This window comes from Excalfactoria chinensis, chromosome 4 (assembly GCF_039878825.1).
Source record: "Excalfactoria chinensis isolate bCotChi1 chromosome 4, bCotChi1.hap2, whole genome shotgun sequence".
NCBI classification, from domain to species: Eukaryota; Metazoa; Chordata; class Aves; order Galliformes; family Phasianidae; genus Excalfactoria; species Excalfactoria chinensis.
In genome coordinates, this window is record NC_092828.1 from 30,185,878 (window position 1) to 30,203,464 (window position 17,587).

Below are 17,587 nucleotides of genomic sequence, written 5' to 3' on the forward strand. Positions count from 1 at the left end.
CCTCTGCAGTTAAATGCATCTTCAAACTTGTTTAGATATTCACAAGGAATATTCATATGTCTTAACAAAATATTATAACAAAATGGAAAGCATGTTAGAATCAGAATCACATGGTTGGAAAAGACCTACAAGATCATCTAGTCCAACTGTCCTCCCATTACCGTTGCTATCACAAGTCACTAAAACATATCTTGTAGCTCTTCATCCAGATGCCTCTTGAACTCTGCCAGGGATGGTAACTCTACCACCTCCCTGGGCAGCCATTACAATGCCTGACCACTCTCTGAGAGAAAAAGCTTTTCCTTATGTCTAATCTAAACCTCCTGTGGTACAACTTGCAGCTATTTCCTTGGGTCCTGTTAAGCTTAGGATTTCCCCCTAATGTTCACCAGTCTGCCCACCCACACACAGAGCTCATCACAACCCAGTTTTAAAAATATAGTTGTTATAAAACCAAACCAGTGACAGTGCTACCATGTAATCCTATAAATATATAATCTATGCTAAGGTTTTCTGTCTGTGTATATAGTTATTCATTTTCTTAGGGGGTGATGAGGTAACCAGAAATTTTAAGATAAGCCTCATTCTTATTCATTGTAGAGGAGCAACACACTTAGTTGCCTTTAAAATAGAAATTGCCTAATGCATGTAGTGAATATAAATGTAACCAAACTGCCACAGTTTTATTGTGTGCAATGATATACACAGATTTATTCCATGAGAACCTGTGTCTTTTTTGGAATTAAGAGTTCAGTGTTGGACTGATGCAGAAAGTTACGTGCATGCTTTCTTGAACAGGACTTGCTTTTGGTGTAGCATTTAGTTTAGCTTAAATCAGGAAATGGTAAGTCTAAGCTAAGCCAAAGGAAGCCTCCTTTGGAACAAATTTAGACTCCTCTAGTTCACTTCGTAGTTTAACAAGTTGAAATGTTCTACGTTTTTCTACAGGCAAGGCCTAGAAAAGATGGCATATTTCCATTTCATTCTTCAAGCTTTCTTTCAGTTATCAGATTCTGAGCTTAAAGACAAAAGACATTGGTAATAAAGCAAGTAAAAACAAACAAACAAACAAACAAAAAAAAAACGCTTAAAAACCCTCTCTTGGAATCTTGCCTGCTTGTGAAGCCCTGAAGTGCAGGGCTCTCTGATATTCTAGGTCCTAGAACAGGAGAATTCATCTCATTAAATAATAAAAAATACTCAAATTCTAAAGGTGCACTGAGGGAATTCAGCTTGGGCAACTGGCAGGACTGATACCTGTTGATGTACTTCCTGAGAAGTGGAAGAACACTTAGAGGAGCTTAAGTGCTAACAAGAGGAGATTTCTTCTTCTGTATGGCTGTTATTTAAAATCTACCTCTGCTGACTGTGTTTCTAGCTTTCCACAATTTGTTTAAATTGTGATGTTCAGTACACCTAGCTAATACTGGCTGATTTTTCTGACTTTCTTGAGCATCTCCTTCTGCTCACTGTTAAGATATGAACTAGTAACTTAATATTTTGTTTTTGTTGCAGCAAAGTAGTAGCTTCATTTTTTTTGCCCTGAAATATCTGTGTATACAGAGTACAGTCAGCCTCAGCTTACACTGGGTAGCACCTGTTCAGTAGGAAAAGTCTGTCTTAGCCTACTGGAGGTGCTTGAAGAGTGCTGAAGCAAAGGCAGTAAGAAGAAAACTCCTTCCCCATTGGTATCAAGATCCCATAAGAAAGAATGGGCACTAGTAAACATTACCCATTTCTCCTTTTTCCTCTATTGTTTTGGAAAGGAACTAGGTACTATATATATTTTTACAGACATCCTGCAAGAACTTGCAGTTTCTGCAAATGGAACCACTCCTTACCCTCTTCATGACTGAGTGGAAAGTTCTTTTGCTTCAAGCAGATGCATCCTAATCCCTTTGCTTTGATTTCCTGGTGCTTACATATGGAATGTGGGGTTTATCCAGGTGGAGGGCTGGTTTTCCCACTGTGCTCCTTTGAAAGCTGAAAGCTCTTTTTCATAGTATCATCATAGTATCATAGTATCGTGCGAGTTGGAAGGGACCTTAGAGATCATCGAGTCCAACTCCCGGGTTTTGAGCCCTTTGTGTAACGAAGTGGCACTTTTACCCCTGCGCCACAGGGGGGATTCGAACCCGGGCCCTCCAGTGCCGCAGGCAGCAGCTTAAACCACTGCGCCACTGGGGGGCACACAGTGTTTTTGTTTGTTGCTAATAATTAACAGCACTGAATGGAAGAGAGAAGGATCTTTTAAAACGTAGTGTGAAGACCAACACTGAGGTGGTTGTATTATTACATACAGGACCAGCTCTGGGGAACTGGGACAGGTTGCTTTGGAGAAATTTCTTTTCACTCATTTGTCTCCTGTTTGTCTCTCTTTCCTAGGAAGATGTTATTAATACTCAGTGTGGCTACGATGCAAGGCAAAAACCAGTAAGCATTTTTTTTTTTCCTCTTCTTCTAATGTGTTCTAAGAATCTGAATCCCTCTGGCAAGAACAGGTTATTTTACTGTTGGAATAATTGAATGTAACTACCTCTCTTTTCTTCCGTTTTTCCTGACAGGAAGTTGATCAGCAGATTGTTATCTACACTAAAGGCTGTGTCCCTCAATTTGAGAAATGGTTGCAGGACAATCTTACCATAGTTGCTGGTATATTCATTGGGATAGCATTACTGCAGGTAAGTGCTATGTTCCTTGTAATGGGTCACATAAAAGAACAGCAGAGAAATAAAATATGTAGGTGCTGGGTTGGGACTGAATATGAGAATTGGAAATACAGTATGAGTTTCAGCTAGAAATATAAGGTGTGTAGATTTTAGTGAAGTGTGCTAAATGTTTGAGGCTTTTATTGTGTGTGTGTGTGTGTGTGTGTGTGTGTGTTAAGAGGTACCTAAATTTTGTCAGTAAAGATTTTCCTTTTCAGCTGTTCACAGGTCAAAATCAACACTATGTTAGATAAAGATTGGAGAGAGATTTTGTAGCCCATGCAGATCTACAGTTTCTGATGTTTAAATGAGCAGTGGAATGCCTTTACAGTTGTTTTTGTGAAGGAAATACAGAACAATTCAGTTTCCTGGAACCCAGCAATGCTATAAAAAGATGAGGGTTACGGGAGTTTTTCAATACTTTCTTCTGCACACACTTAGTGTTAATGTCTAACTTTCTGTTGCTTGTTTTCCCGTCAAAGTTTTGTATAACTGAAGGGGTTTGCTTGTGTGAAAAGAGTTGTCCAATGCTCCAAATGAATAAACTGTTGTCTCTTGCAGATATTTGGGATTTGCTTAGCCCAGAATTTGGTTAGTGACATTGAGGCTGTCAGAGCCAGCTGGTAAAACTGCTGAAGTAACTACAACAAGACACTGGACAACCGAAACCCTCTGAAACCTCCAGTGTGTCTCTCCGACACCAAGCTGTATGGACATGGGTGACAGGGAAGCCTTCTCTCCCACATTGTCTCAAGTTTAAGTTCCTGATATTGCAGTGAACTCATATTTCTTTGGGGTAGGGATGAGAAGGGTGAGCTCTTTAAAATCTGCTGCTCGCTGACAATTCCTTTTTTGTTCTTTTTGCTTTAAACCACCAGTTTGAAAGCTGTTGAGCCGTGAATCTCTACTGTATTCTTGATCCTGAGTAACAAGTGGACACTTTTTAAAAATTGGTGTATTCAGTGGGACAGAGTTGCATCATTATAATCTGTGGATATACTGTTTATTCTTCATGTCATGAGCTCTTAGTAGCCGCCAAGTATTCCTGAGATGGTCACTCACCTCACCACTCTGTAAAGGAACAGTCTTTATTTTCACAGATAAACGTAGCTACAGCCTAAACTCATCAAGCAGGAAACAACTTTCTATGCATCTATTGTACAGTAAATGGAACTGTTTTTAAAACAAGGGAAAGTTACTTTTTTGGCGTGGTTGGATTTTTGTTTGTTTTTGTTTTTTTGATCCTTTTACACAAGGTTCCAGCCATCTCCCTGTAGTACTTTCAAGTTGGAATCAGCAAGCTCGCAGGGAGAACCGCCTCATTTTATCAACATCTTTCTTCCTTTCTCCACCCTTATGTGAATGGAAAGGAGTTTTATATTTGTGAAACGAGGGTTGTGGAGCCTTTAGTTGCTGCCGTACCTTAGGACATCGGTCTCTTAAGGCAAGAATGAGATATAACTGTATAAATGTATGAAAGCAGTGTGGATATTGGGTCCAAGTGAATATTATTATTCAAAAAAATGATTTATATATTAACTTAAAAAAATCAAAGCATATGTATCTGATATGGCTAAATCTTTTGTTTCTCTGGAATTTAGTGTAACCTAATATACTTAGGGATCTCACTAATATTATGCTTTGATATACTTGTACAAAACTTCTTTTAAGATAATTTCTTGGTCTTCGGTGTTTCTCTTTTAATTTCCTTTTTCCCTTCAATTCTTTTCACTTGCATGAGCTGTGGAGTAAGAATCTGTGACACTCCAGTGCTTTAAATCTGTGCATATGTTTTTAATACAGTCTAATCCAAACTTATTTATTGGTAAATGCATGTGATTATGGGAAGATCATATTCCATTCCTTTGGAGAGAACAGCTTTTACCGGAGTAAATGCTTACTTCCAGTGGACAAATCCTTGCTCTGAAGATATGTTTCCCTTTGTTGCATAAAATGCAACAACAACAAGAACAAAAATCTTGAAGCAACGGAATAAAAGTTCTAAAATAGAAATGTGTATTAGGATCAGCCAAGACACGTACTCTTGAAATGGACAAAGGAGCAAAATTTGGAATCAAGTTCTAGTAGTGGAAGAATTAGATCAGACTCCTTCCGCCTTAAAATTTATTTGTTGTTCTTCAAAAATAATAATGAATTTACAAACCTGACCCGGACTTGGATAGTTTCATTGCACTTTGTACAAATTACGCTTCTTTTATGACCTTTTTCAGTGTTTGCAGAATTAGCCCTGAAAGCTATGAGCTCTTTGCTCCTGCTTTGGTAAAACAGTGATGAAAAGGTGTGTAGCACCTCTTTGCAAGAGATGATTTTTCAGAGGAGTATGTGGAGTAGATGCATTGTTTCCTAAGTGTCCCTGTTGTGGGGGATGGATAGGAGGCTGCTCTGGTGGCCTATTAAGGTCTTTTCTGGTCCCATGAATCTTAAACACGTGATTACATGTACCCTTGCATATTTTGCCTTTCTGTGCTTTAGTCAACTGTGTTTTTCCCCCCTCCAAAAACTGGTATTGGGCACACTGGTGATCCACAGATGCAACAGAAAGTCCTGTGGTCCTTCTGTCTGTCAGTATTACCTCATTCTCTTCTGGTTAACTCCCACTGACTGTCTCTGAATCAGGCAGCCTCCATATCCTTTGGTATCTGCTGTTAAAGGCCAGCCATGACTCAGAGGTGTTTTTTTGTTTTTTCTTTTTTTTTTTAAGCCTTTGCAAGCGATTATAATTCACTGTCCTTAATAAAGTTGGTTCCACCTCACCACAGTGTTATGTTTTTCTTAGTCACTCCTTGTCTTGAGGAGTTACTGGTGTTGGTTTCCCACAAAGGGACACACCATTTTGCCTGATAGCAGCAGGGCAGACAGATCATCAGCACCTATGATGCTGCACTGATGAAATGGTGTGGGGAGAGATCAGGCAAGTCTGGTTCAGGAAATAACTCCTTCACTCAAGAGCCTTGGTTGTGACCCAGCACTTTGCTTTGAAAAAAAAAAAAAAGAAGAAGAGAAAAAGTCTGTATTACAGAAACATTCCTTATTGCCACTGATCTTAAATACTGCTGTTGCTGCTATGGGCTTCTGAAGACAACTTCCATTCCTCTACTTGAATTTCTGCAGTTGTACTGTATTGGCCTTCTGTCTCATTGTGCTGTTCTCTGAGCTCCAGTCTGCTGGATGTGCCAGCAGACTGATAGGAAGGTAAATGATCTGAGGTGAGCAAGTCTTTTTCTCAAGTATTTGCACGAGTACTCACAAATGTGCAACGTATCTTGTGAGTCCCGGAGTGACCGTTCTTATTAAAAAACCACTATATTTTTCTAGGCCTTGTATTTTTTGCTGCAGATGTTAGTTCCCTCCCCCGCCCCATAGCTCCCTATAACTTTTCTGGTTTTTGCAGTTATTTGATGGATGAACACTGAATGTTCAGGATTACCTGCTTGTATCCCACATTTAAATCCCTCATTTCTGTCTACAGATTGGATTAGATGTCCTAGAAATGCCCCAGCAACTGGCAGCTTAGGTATCCAATTTGGAAAGCTTGTGGGAAGCATTGGAGGTCAATCCATTATGGTCAGTCCACCAAAATCAATCAATCTTTCTTCTAGAAAACCTTACAAAAACTTCAGGTGAGCACAACTAGAGCACAACTACCAGATACATGGGCTCATTTTCCAAAGCAATAAGATACGGTAGGCAGTACGACTTTTTGGTAGTCTCTAGCTTGTCTGATGTGCTAGTGGGTGAGTTCAGAGGTCGGTGTAACTTTCCTTGATCTGCAGTGGTTGCTCAGAAATTTGTTGTCATGCTTGTGGCTCTTCATGGAGCATGAAACAGCTGTTTGCTGGGAGCTTCCTATGTGATGGGAGTGTTTCTGCTTAGAGGAGGTCTGGTTGCTTTGGTGATGGCCCTGATTTTAAAGCCATTTCTGAATTCTCCACTGAACCCTAGCAAAGGGCACCACAGTTCTTGCTCCTCTGCTTTCTAAATTCTCTCCATATTCACAAGCCTTTTCTTACGTGTATGTTCTTTTAATGCCTAATGAACAAATGTTTGGTTTGTCTATGTGTTTGTTTCTGTAGAGAGTAGATATCTTTGTTTCAAAATCCATAATTTTGATTGTATCCCTTAGAGTTTGAAGCAGTGGAGATGTTGCTCAAGTGCTCTCTGTCCTTAAAGCCTTCTCTCCCTTTGAGAGGGATGCTGATTGTGGTTCTGGTGTGTAAATAGTGTTTGAAATGTAAATAGCAGCATGCAGATTAAATGATTCTTGCACATGATTGCTTTTCACCCTTAGAGTGTTTATACTGACAAGCAAGATAATCCACCGTGCAACTTCTCTGACCGAACCTGAGCGCAGCAAGTGGCCATTTGTGCTGTACCTCGCCTTGTTGGTGAGGCAGAATCTCTTTAGTCGCCTGCCACCTACTGTCTGCGGGCTCACTTGCAGCAGGTACTCAGAGAGGAAAAAGCTCAGTTAATATCAGGACCTCCCTTTCATTTTTCCTTTGCTACTTGGCATTAGGAGAATAGTATTAGATTGTAAACTGAAGTATCAGAGTCAGGGCCCCCTACCAGTTTTGGGAGGTAAACATCACTTGCAGCAGGACTAAGCATGGTGCTATTTGAATTGCTGTGGTCCTGAATGTTAATTTGCATTTTTACTTCATTAGAGATGCCCTTGGTGAAATTGATTCTGATGAACAATGTTGCTCACAAGAGAAACTCTCCTGTGTATTCCTAATTCCATTTCCTTTCCTGCTGTACGTGTGCCATTTGGGTGCACTGTAGCAGTAGTTCTGCAAATGATTGGGGGGAGGGAATTGAATCTCAACAGGTGTCAAGAACTAGTGAAGGTTCCAGTTGCTCTCTCCCATTTTTATTTTCTCTCTGAAGCTTTTGGGGGTGTCTGTATTTGATAGCAAAACTGTATAATGCAAAGGAATCTACCTTGTTAGATCTGCTACGTACCAAAATTTGCCACTTTAAGAAAAATCTTCTTCCCCTAACATGCAGCAACATTGTGACTGCTAGCATGCATCATGCAGAAGTGTGTGCCATGCCACACTACTAGCTGTCAATTGTGTTTCAGCAATACAAAGTTGTTGACGAGAAGCTCCATCTGTATGTATGTTGGTGTTCATGCTGTGTACTCAGTAGAGATGGACCTATTGCTGCCTTGATTTCTGGTGAGGATGGGATTTGTGTTTTGTGGCTCAGGTCCACCTCTGAGAAGTGTGTTCTAGATCAGTTCCAACTGAATCTCTGTGCTTGGATCATCCAATAGCACAAGGAAAGGTGTTGATATTTACCCTTTATGTATCATTCCTTTTTATACGAATGTATTCTCTTGTGTTCCTTTTTTTTTTTTTTTTTTAATTTTTATTTTTATTTTTTTATCAGATGTAAAATTGATTGTAAAAGCCAACTGCATTTACTGATTGAAAGTATTGCTATAACAGACCTGCATGCCCAGTAGAGTTTGACTTGAACTTTAGTTATCTGATTTCAGACTGGTTATCTTTGGTCTAGGAGAAAAGCATAGATCAGGTGCATATGTATTACTTGTCATCTTTAGCAGTAGACTGTGGTATTGTATCACATGCTGATCTCAATGGATGTAACTGGAGTATACTTAGGAAGTTAATACAACTTCCTGGTAATTCATTTTAAGCTATTGAAAGTGGTCTTGGTCATGCTACCTTGTGTTCTTGGGTTTTTGTTTTTTTAATAGATGCATTTTTTTTTTTTTTAGGTATGTTTTAATACACTTACGATGGACAACACGATAGTTTTAATAGTTGTGCAGTACTCTGTATTTACTTGAAGTAAATCATTTTATATGCAATTTGTTAGATAATTACAATTTTATAAATAAAATTGCGTGAAATACGGTGTTGTGAATGTGTACTCTTGGTGTAGCACTTAACGTTGAAGATACAAATTTCAGGCAAAACTCCTCTGGGGAAAAGTCCCCTCTTCTCTCCCCTAAACTGGCAGGGGGGAAATAAATCCCTGGATCTCACGTGCACATAGAATTTACATTCTGAGATAGTCACAAGGCATGTTGTGTGCTGCCAATGGCTGCTCTTAAATAAGTAACAAGCTAATACCTCAACAACACATCCTCAAAAGAAGAAAACTCACATCTAGCGTCAGCTGTTACTGAAGTCTAGCTAACAAATGTGCTCTGTTTATTTCTGACAGGTCACTGGTGTTCCTCATGCTGCTGTGGCTGCAGGCTAGTACAGCTGTTGGAGCTCCCACCACAGTCCACATTTTAGTGACCATGAAGTGTTGAGATCTCTGCAGGGAGCAGCATGAAGGGGTATAGCATTTTGTCATGCATTACCTGTTTGTCGAGGGAAGTGGAAATTTAAGTTTTTTAAGTGTAATATCTCCAAATAGAAGTAGTGAGAGCTGGCTTATTGAATTGTTCAGGTAATGGATAACAATGTGTAATGATGTCTTGGGCTTGTTTACAAATAAGAGGAAAGAACTTAGTATTTCAAAAGCTGTAAGGAAAGCGAATCCAGTTCAATATCTCTAAAATACGGTGTTTCATCAACCTGCATTGTTTTGTGGTAAATAATAACTATAGTTGGTTTGAGGCACTTTGGAAAACAGATTGACCAAACCTCTTGGAAAGACTTTCCAAATGTTCCTGGGAGGTCAGTGCCCTGATTCAATTCCCCCCTCAGTAGTTATCACCACTATTTCCGCAGTGAAGAAATCTTGCCTCCATCCTTAGTAGTACTGGCAGCACCTGGCTTGATCAAGATTTTGCATTGGGTGCAAGTATGTAGGTCTGTTCTGGCAGATGGGGCTCTGTGAGAGGCATTTCTCATGAGTTTCACCAAGAAGTACAATTTCTGAGGGGCTGGTGAGCCATTTGTCATCTTTCATTGATCTGGTTGAATCAGAAAGTTGGAATGAATTGGGCCAAGTGATTACGATCGTTTGTCTTGTGAAAGCTTCTGGCTATGACAGGTTATGTGCTGCCCCAGTGCACATGCTCCTTTCTAGTCCTGTTGTGGGCTAAGAGATGTGAGCACCAAAGTGCAGCATAAACCTGGCCTTATTCTGTGCTGTGTTTTGAACTGTTCTTAGATCTTGTTTCTCTAATGAAGAGAGATTGAGAGAATAAATGATTTGCCAACTACATAGAAATGTCCTGTTGGCTGCCTCAGATCAGTGCAGCATTTTTGTGGACAGATAGTTTCTTCAGTTGCCTTCTTCTGGCACAACACAAAGCCATCTTCACACTTGTGCAGGCTTAGCATGGTCTTTATCTAGAAGTGTAAGTCACTTGGTATTCTGTCCTGGGAAACCATCTGAAAATTAAAGAGTATCACTGTTGGCCTTTACGCTTGCTGTGCCGGTAGTATCTCTAATAAAAACTCAGTAATAGGAAATGTCTGATATTTAACTTGAAGTCCAGATAGACAAGTAGATGAATGGAATTTGCCACTCCTTTGTTATGCACTGCTTATGTGAGCACTTGTGGTTTATACCAGTGTATAAAGGAATAAAGAATCTAGAACTGGGTAAGTCATTGATAAATGGTCTTTCTAATGTATTTTGGAATCTATTGGAATTAATGGAAATTCATTCCATGCCTGAGAAAACTTGGGCTCATATAAGCCTGCTATGAAGTGTGATTGTAAACATGCAGGCTACATTTACCACTGTAGAAGTTCTGCATTATTCACAGCCTCATGTCATAGGGCTGTAATCTGTGTCCATGGCAATATGTTCTGGAGGTGGCTTTATTGCTAGCTATACTACATGTATTCTTAATTTGTTTGTTTTAATAAGAGGCTCTTGTACAGTTGGTGCTTGAGGCTTTTTCTTTGCATTTTACTGATTGTTGCCAGTTAATTTCTGGTACTGGATTGAAATTTGATCTTTTGTGTGAATATTCCTGTAGCATGTTGGATTTTGGTATAGTCTCAAATCTGAACTAAACTGAAGAATGTGTCCATTCTCTTTTCATACGCAGCCTCTGTGCACAACTCATTTTCTGGCATAAGCGGCAGCTTCCCATCACAGTTGTGGGATGCCCAATGATTTCACAGAGCCTAGCAGTGAATTTGAGATGGTCAAAAGCTGTGTTTTGCAACCACATGGTGTGGAGTCACATGTGTGCTTGGGCTCTAGGTTTGACTTGTGTTGATAAGCAAGGAGCCTGAGACTTTGAAAGAACTGAGCACTGAATTCTTCTTTACTTAGGTGAGGAGTTGCATGAATTTCTCACTTGGTGGGGTTCTCTTCACAGAATCACAGAATCGTAGGGGTTGGAAAGGACTTCCATAGATTGAGTCCAACCTGTCTTGATAAGCTGCTGCGAGATATGCCTTTTAAAATCAATCCATCTAAAAAAACCCAAAACATAGTAACAAAAACCCACCCAACCCAAGCAAGCCCAACAGCACTTGTGCCCATATGGCTTTATGGAATATGGATTGCATAGTATACTCCCACTGAAACCCACAATTGTTAAACCACTACAGTGCCTCTGCATGAGCATATACAGCGAAAGAGGCTGGAATTGTTTCCTTTGTATTCTTGCAGCTGAAAGGCAGTCAGCGATTGTGCTGGGGACAGAGTCAGGAACAAGAAGGGCTCTTCAGCAGTACATGCTGGTACGGTCACAGCTTGTGTGTGTGAGTGAGTATGAAAAAGGACAAACCACAGGATAAGTGAAAGCACTGAAATTTTTATTTGTTTACCTCTAGGTACCACGAGTTTGACATTAATAGGCAAGACCAGTGAATGAGCAGCAGTACATTGCATTCAAACCTGCCTCTTCAGAGCACCAAAAATGGAGCTAGATTTACTTCTTAATCCTACAGTCAGTGCACTAGCCTGGACTTGCTGCATCTTGTACTGTCCCTAATTTAGTAGTACACTGTTATGCAGTTAGGGGGGTGTGAGGAAAGAGTCATTGTGTAGTACCACTTTTACATCATCATAGGACTACAACATGCACATTCTACTATGTGGCCCAAGCAACAAGAATACAAGTAGAACAGTTACGGGCGGAGACAGGTTCATGTTAACACCACCTATGAATTTTTAGAAACCTTTTTGGATGGGTACCTACAGCAGTTCATCAATTTGTGTGGGGACATTACACGCATGCACAAGTGATACAGTGGAAAACATAGCAGGAGCGACAGCAGGACAAAGGATGAAGGTGGAATCTGTGATGGATGCAGTGAAAACAAGACCTTCCTCAGCTTTCTACAGCAAGTCTCTGCTCTGTTAGCGAGGCCTGCTGGGCAACAGTTTTGTTCTCATGGCTGCGGAGTTTTGATACGACTTCTAGGAACGCCATGTTCTGCACTTCCTTTTGGAGAGATTCTGGAAAAGAAACGGTAGGAGAAACAGTTCTTTGTATGAGATAGGCAAAAGAACAGCAAAGCATGGTGTGAAGCACTTAGGAAAGTGTCAGCACTACCCCGCACCCATTGTATTTATATAAGCCCAGAAATGTAATCTTTTTATTTACTGTTTTGAATTGCCTTTAAGAATAGAGGAAATCTGTGGGGCTATGGGCTTGTCCAGACCCCCAGATTTCAGGTAGAGATGAAGAATGAAATTTCTGCATAGCAGTTACAAAAATCTACCTGGAATACCTTCCAAAAAAGATGCTTAAGAAGTTTTTTAATTGAATGTTTTTGTTTGATTCTTTAAACTATTTTGATGGAGTGAACAAGTTTGCCTAAAGGGTTCACTGCATAGCTCGATTGTATCAAATCAGTTCTGGCTGGTTATGTGAGAGTGTGAAGAGGATATGTCAGCACCTCATCACTGGTAGGTGGCCATTTTTCAGTTCAGCTCTGTACTTGTCACAAGTACAGCCCACCAGGTAATGTTATGTGTATATATACAGCATTTATGTTTGACTTGAAACTTTGAGGCCGTTTCGTGGTTCTTATCCTGGATAGCATTCTACTTGATGTCAAAAAGGAAAGGTTGGGAACAATCCACAAAACTGATGTAATTTATTTACTTTTATTAAAGAAGGGAGCTTACTCAAAGCCCTATGCTCTAAACTTCCCACAGTTAAGAGCCAAAGCAGCTGGTCTTGTTTCATGTCCTGTTTAGTCCATTCTAGTGAACTCACTCAGCAACAAACACCTACATGTATTTTTTTGCTTCCCAGGTGCTGCTGGGGGCTTAATCCCTGAGCTTCCCAGGAGGAATCCCAACCAGCTGTTTCAGATTAGCTATGCTATATATGCTATGCATATTTACGGCTTTTCCTTACAGCACACTTGGGCATTTCTTTCCCTTCCTACTTCCTTGTTCACAAGTTTTCACTAGGTTTTCTTTTTTTCTTGTAGTTATCTCTGTCTTTGTGTGTTGGGAGCTCTCATGATGCTGTGCACCTGGAAACCAGTATATACTGAGCAGCATCAGTGAAGCTGTTGGGTGCTTAGGCTGCGTAGGCACTTTCATTCGCCTTTCTAAGATATCATCAAGCGTAAGCAGTGTTACTGAACTGCCTTTGAGGAGCTTGCTGTGATTTACCGTTGGCTGATCAGTTGTGCTCTGCGCATTTCTGTGAGCACTGCACACAAGTCCCTGTGCTAGCTAAGAATGCTCTTTTGCTTATTGCTTAGGTTACACACTTCCATTGTACCTCGCCCTCCTTATTCCTTCTTCTCACCTTCACTCAGTTGCAACACCAACTTCAGGTGGCAAAAACCATCTATTTATGCATGTGTATTTATTGCTAACACAGCTGTTGGCAGTATCAAGTACTGTCCTGTAACTAAGGACAGTAACAAGAGCGGACACTGGAGAATTAAACTTACCAATAATTGAAACAGTACAGCGACTTTCTAGCTTTTACATAACTATGGCTACACAGGTCTGTTTGCATTAAAACATGGGGACTTGTAAATGAAAGTATGGAGACTAGTGAATATGTTAGAGGTAACAGAGCTGGAAGAGATATGTTTCGTATTTCCATGTGCAAGAGTGGGCTTTGCTCTTTGTGATTTCACTTCTCTCCTCTGATTAAAGTCGGTGGGTAAACCGACCCACCAGAGTTGCTCAGTTGTTGCTTTTACATACTGGCTATTTTTACATGGGTCTATTCATGAGGAAGCAGGGCTGAACATTGGAACAGCTCTGACTTCTTCACAGCTGTGCATTGCAATACTGTGCTGTCTGCTCCCTGGGAGAATGCCAAGATGCCTCATGTCTAGGCAAAGCTTACAGTGTGGTGGCAGACTGATCTCTGCCACTTGGATAACCCTGAAAAAACAAGGGAAGACTGCACCCTTATTCTAGTGGAATAGTGAGACAGTTATTCGACTTTAAATAACACTGTCAGTCAATCTTGCAGGTGACATGACTTGGAGAAGTGAAAATGCAATGGTCAGCAAAATTTCTGAGGGTGATTGTTTTTGTTGTCGGTGCACATAAGAACATCACAGTGAGTGAAAGAAATGTAGCCACTTCTTGAATCCTTAGCTGAAGATCAAATTTGCTCCATTCCCTGCATCAGCACTTCTGGCAGCGGCACGTGTTGGAACACCTCCTGTTCATCACCACAGACCGTTGTGCCTGGAGCATGCTTGGGCTACCAAGGGAAGAACCCTTCCTAGCAAGGTGAGTGAGGATTCCTCCTAGGGCAGGGCTACATCAATATGTTGTATTAAGTTCTCATTTGTATGTGCCTCTGCAAGTATTCCTTATCTTTTTTAACTTCCTGCAATTCTTGTAAGAATTTAAAGTCAAGAGGTACCTTGCAAACTTCTCTTCCACCTAATTTTACTTGTGTAAGTTGAAGAAAAACAGCAAACCAGCCGTCATACATCAGTTACAGGGAACTTACAGCTAAAGGTGAAAATTAACTTGTTATCCACATGCTTGCACAGAGAGCCCAATACTGTACAGTTTAAAATGTCTTTCATTTTTTTTCCTGTTAAATTTCCAGGGGCTTCCTGCAGAAGCCAGAATCTGATTTCTGTAGTTAATATCCAAACCAGAATGAACAGTGTCTTTTTCTTGACCCTATAAAGTGTCACAGTAAACTGAGCCATTCTGTGCACACTCATAGTGAACAGAGAACTGGTCTCAGTGTATTTGCACATGCCCTACGTTTAGTCTACAAAAAGATTAATTATAAAATTGTTTTAGGAAAGCAGTCCCTCTCAAGTACTCACCAGATCCTATAAGGGCACAGACCAGCACCATGGAGTTGTATTTTATTTCTGGAGCACTCCTGTCATCTGATAGCAGTCTGTGTAGAATCTGAACAAGCTGAGCATTTTCAAGATCCTTTTCAGCAGTGACTGAAATACAAGTGAAAACTTGTGAAACTGGAATTGGTGCTTCATTGGATACTTTTGCGTTTCAGCCTTTTATGGAAGCATGGATCTCTCAGTGGTAATGAAACTGGTGCTGCAGTAGAACATGTTAGATGGTTTGGTAATAGGAATCACAGCTCTCGCTATAACAGTGTGAAATAACCAAACTGCTTTAGAAGACAATCACTATGTTCAGTGATAAAATCCAATCTTAAATGTACAGTGAGCTAATGGAAAATCTGCCTGGCTTTCTAGCTACTTAGGCCAGCACTTGCAACATTTAAGCATAGAAGACTTTGACTGCCTGCATTCCCTTTTAGAAAATTTGCCTGAGTTTAATAATGACTGGAAATCTTGACTCCACGGTAAGAAAACTTGAGGTCTATTATTAACACTGTGAAAGGCTTTGCAAGATCAGAATATGATTATTTTTTTCCCTTGTGGTTTTCTAGGAAATATATATATTGAATACTGAATTCAGGCTTTAACCCTTTAGATGTCTGAAGGGTCAGAAAATTCATGTGAATATCATTTCCTTTCAGTAAAAAAGAAATAATAGGCAGTAATTTGGAAGCTGAATGTAGCATTCTGCAGATACACAATGACAAGAGATGAAATCAAGAATAAAAGTATGTAGTACTTGTTTAGTTCAGTATACTAATTCATAAACAAACAAACAGTACAAATTAAGTCCCCACTTAGAGGAGATATAGGTTACTTGTCAGGAGGCAACTCTTTACTCAGAGTGCAGTGAGGTACTGGAACAGGCTGCTCAGAGAAGTTATGGATTCCACATCCCTGGAGATGTTCAAGGCAAAGTTGGATGGGATCCTGGGCAGTCTGATCTAGTGAGTGGAAGCCCTGACCATGGTGGGAGGGAGTGGAACTGGTTATCTTTAAGTTATCTTCCAACCTAAGCCATTCTATGAAGCTGAGGCATGTAATCATCTCTGTCTTCATATGGAAACTCTAGACATATTTTGGGGCCTCATCCACCTCTGTATGTATTCTGTAGCTCCCGCTGATTAGGTAAGTGAAAGCTTTATTCTGATAAGTCCTCTCAAGAGGGGACTTACTGTTTCAGTGTAAACAGGCCTCGGTCACAGTCTCTACTCTAAATTACAATTTTATTAACTGTTGGGCTTTATCTGAAATCTCCTGGAGGTTGTTCTATATTCTGCGATCACCTATCAGAATAGAGAAGCAGATACCAGCAAACATCAACTTTCTGCATGAACTTATTGTTTGCCTATTTCTTTGCATGAATTGCCATGTATTTCCATGCTACAAAATAGGAGGTGGAAGCAGCGGCCTGTTTTACATTGCAAAATAAACTCACAGCGCTCTCCCTGTAGGATTTCTTTTGAGCACAGGCTCAAAAGAACAGTATGGTGTTAACTACTGGGATACTCACCTAACTCTAAAGCTGCTATTAGTGCCAGTGCAACGAGAGCTTCGTTTTGCATTATTACATGTTCACTGGTTGCCATGGTTACTAAATGCTTGATGCCACCACTCTGTACAATCGTCCTAATTACGTCCTAAAAGAAATGGCACAGAAATGTAAAAAAATTCTGCATTACATAAAACTGAAGTTTAAACATTTTAAACATTAAATATTGCATTTAAACAAAATTAACATGGTCAGGATACTCATTGGTTATATGCACATTTAATCACATTACATGTAAATGTATACGCGGGTAAGCCTACAAATAATCTGCCATTAACTCTGAAATTATTATCTAGAACTTACTCAACCAAGCCAGTTAACCACATTTAAGACACATATTGCTCTTCTTCACGTTACCATCTATAACTTCAGTTGCCTAACCTTTGCTGTGTTTGAACTTAGCTGGTGTTCAAAGACCATTAATTTATTTTATTAGTTTTTCCCTTTACATTGTCTCATTGAAAGCAGCTTTTCAAACCCACCCCAGAAAACTGTATAATTGAGATAAGGAAATACAAGAATACAGTTTAATAATGTTGGCATCCAGATCCCTCCCCATGCTTCATCTCTCCATGGATTTTCAGTTTCTTCCAGATGTGCAGAGAGATGAGATCACAAATATTACATCCACTACTTAATAGAAATTGTATACTAGAATAAAAAGGTTTTCAGAATTAGGCAGAAAAATGAATAAAGAATAAATGAATATGAGGCAGGTTAGAAAAGGACAATTCTGAGATACTGATGAGTTGATTTTTGTTCTAAAGCCAGCAATTAAAATGGACCATTGACTAAGATCTAGGAAATAAAAATGCTGGCTGGGTTAAGGGACTTAAAGCAGTTTAAATATATATAAGCAGGATTCTCTTTCCAAGTTCAAAATGTGATGTGCGTTACACATGTAATGAAGGATGAATAAAAATCTCTGGTGCATGCATTTTGATTACCTGCATGCTATCATTAGAAAGCTAGTCTGCACCTAAAGCAAATTTTCACTGTTATGTGCACAAAGCATATTTGGAAATTGTTTTCCTGGAGGTCAGGTAACTTTGCAGGCCAAGGGGCAGCTGTCCCTGGAAATGTGG

At 39.9% G+C, this 17,587-nt stretch overlaps 2 protein-coding genes across 5 annotated transcripts in view; one reads left to right on the forward strand and one right to left on the reverse strand.

Annotated features, from left to right (window-relative positions):
- The window catches only part of TSPAN5 (tetraspanin 5), a 75,062-nt gene extending 69,355 nt beyond the window's left edge, over positions 1-5,707 (forward strand). Inside the window, exons 6-8 of the mRNA XM_072334730.1 lie at positions 2,386-2,433; positions 2,565-2,681; positions 3,270-5,707. Coding sequence (XP_072190831.1) covers positions 2,386-2,433; positions 2,565-2,681; positions 3,270-3,335 — 231 coding nt within the window. The 3' untranslated portion in view covers positions 3,336-5,707. The remainder of the gene's footprint in view (positions 1-2,385; positions 2,434-2,564; positions 2,682-3,269) is intronic.
- Positions 5,708-11,419: 5,712 nt separating this feature from the next.
- Positions 11,420-17,587, reverse strand: part of RAP1GDS1 (Rap1 GTPase-GDP dissociation stimulator 1) — an 87,365-nt gene continuing 81,197 nt past the window's right edge. For all 4 annotated transcript variants that reach the window (XM_072334841.1, XM_072334837.1, XM_072334839.1 and 1 more), the window contains 3 exons: positions 16,464-16,590; positions 14,906-15,034; positions 11,420-12,086 (listed from right to left, as the gene is read on the reverse strand). In XM_072334841.1, coding sequence (XP_072190942.1) covers positions 11,959-12,086; positions 14,906-15,034; positions 16,464-16,590 — 384 coding nt within the window. In that variant the 3' untranslated portion in view covers positions 11,420-11,958. The remainder of the gene's footprint in view (positions 12,087-14,905; positions 15,035-16,463; positions 16,591-17,587) is intronic.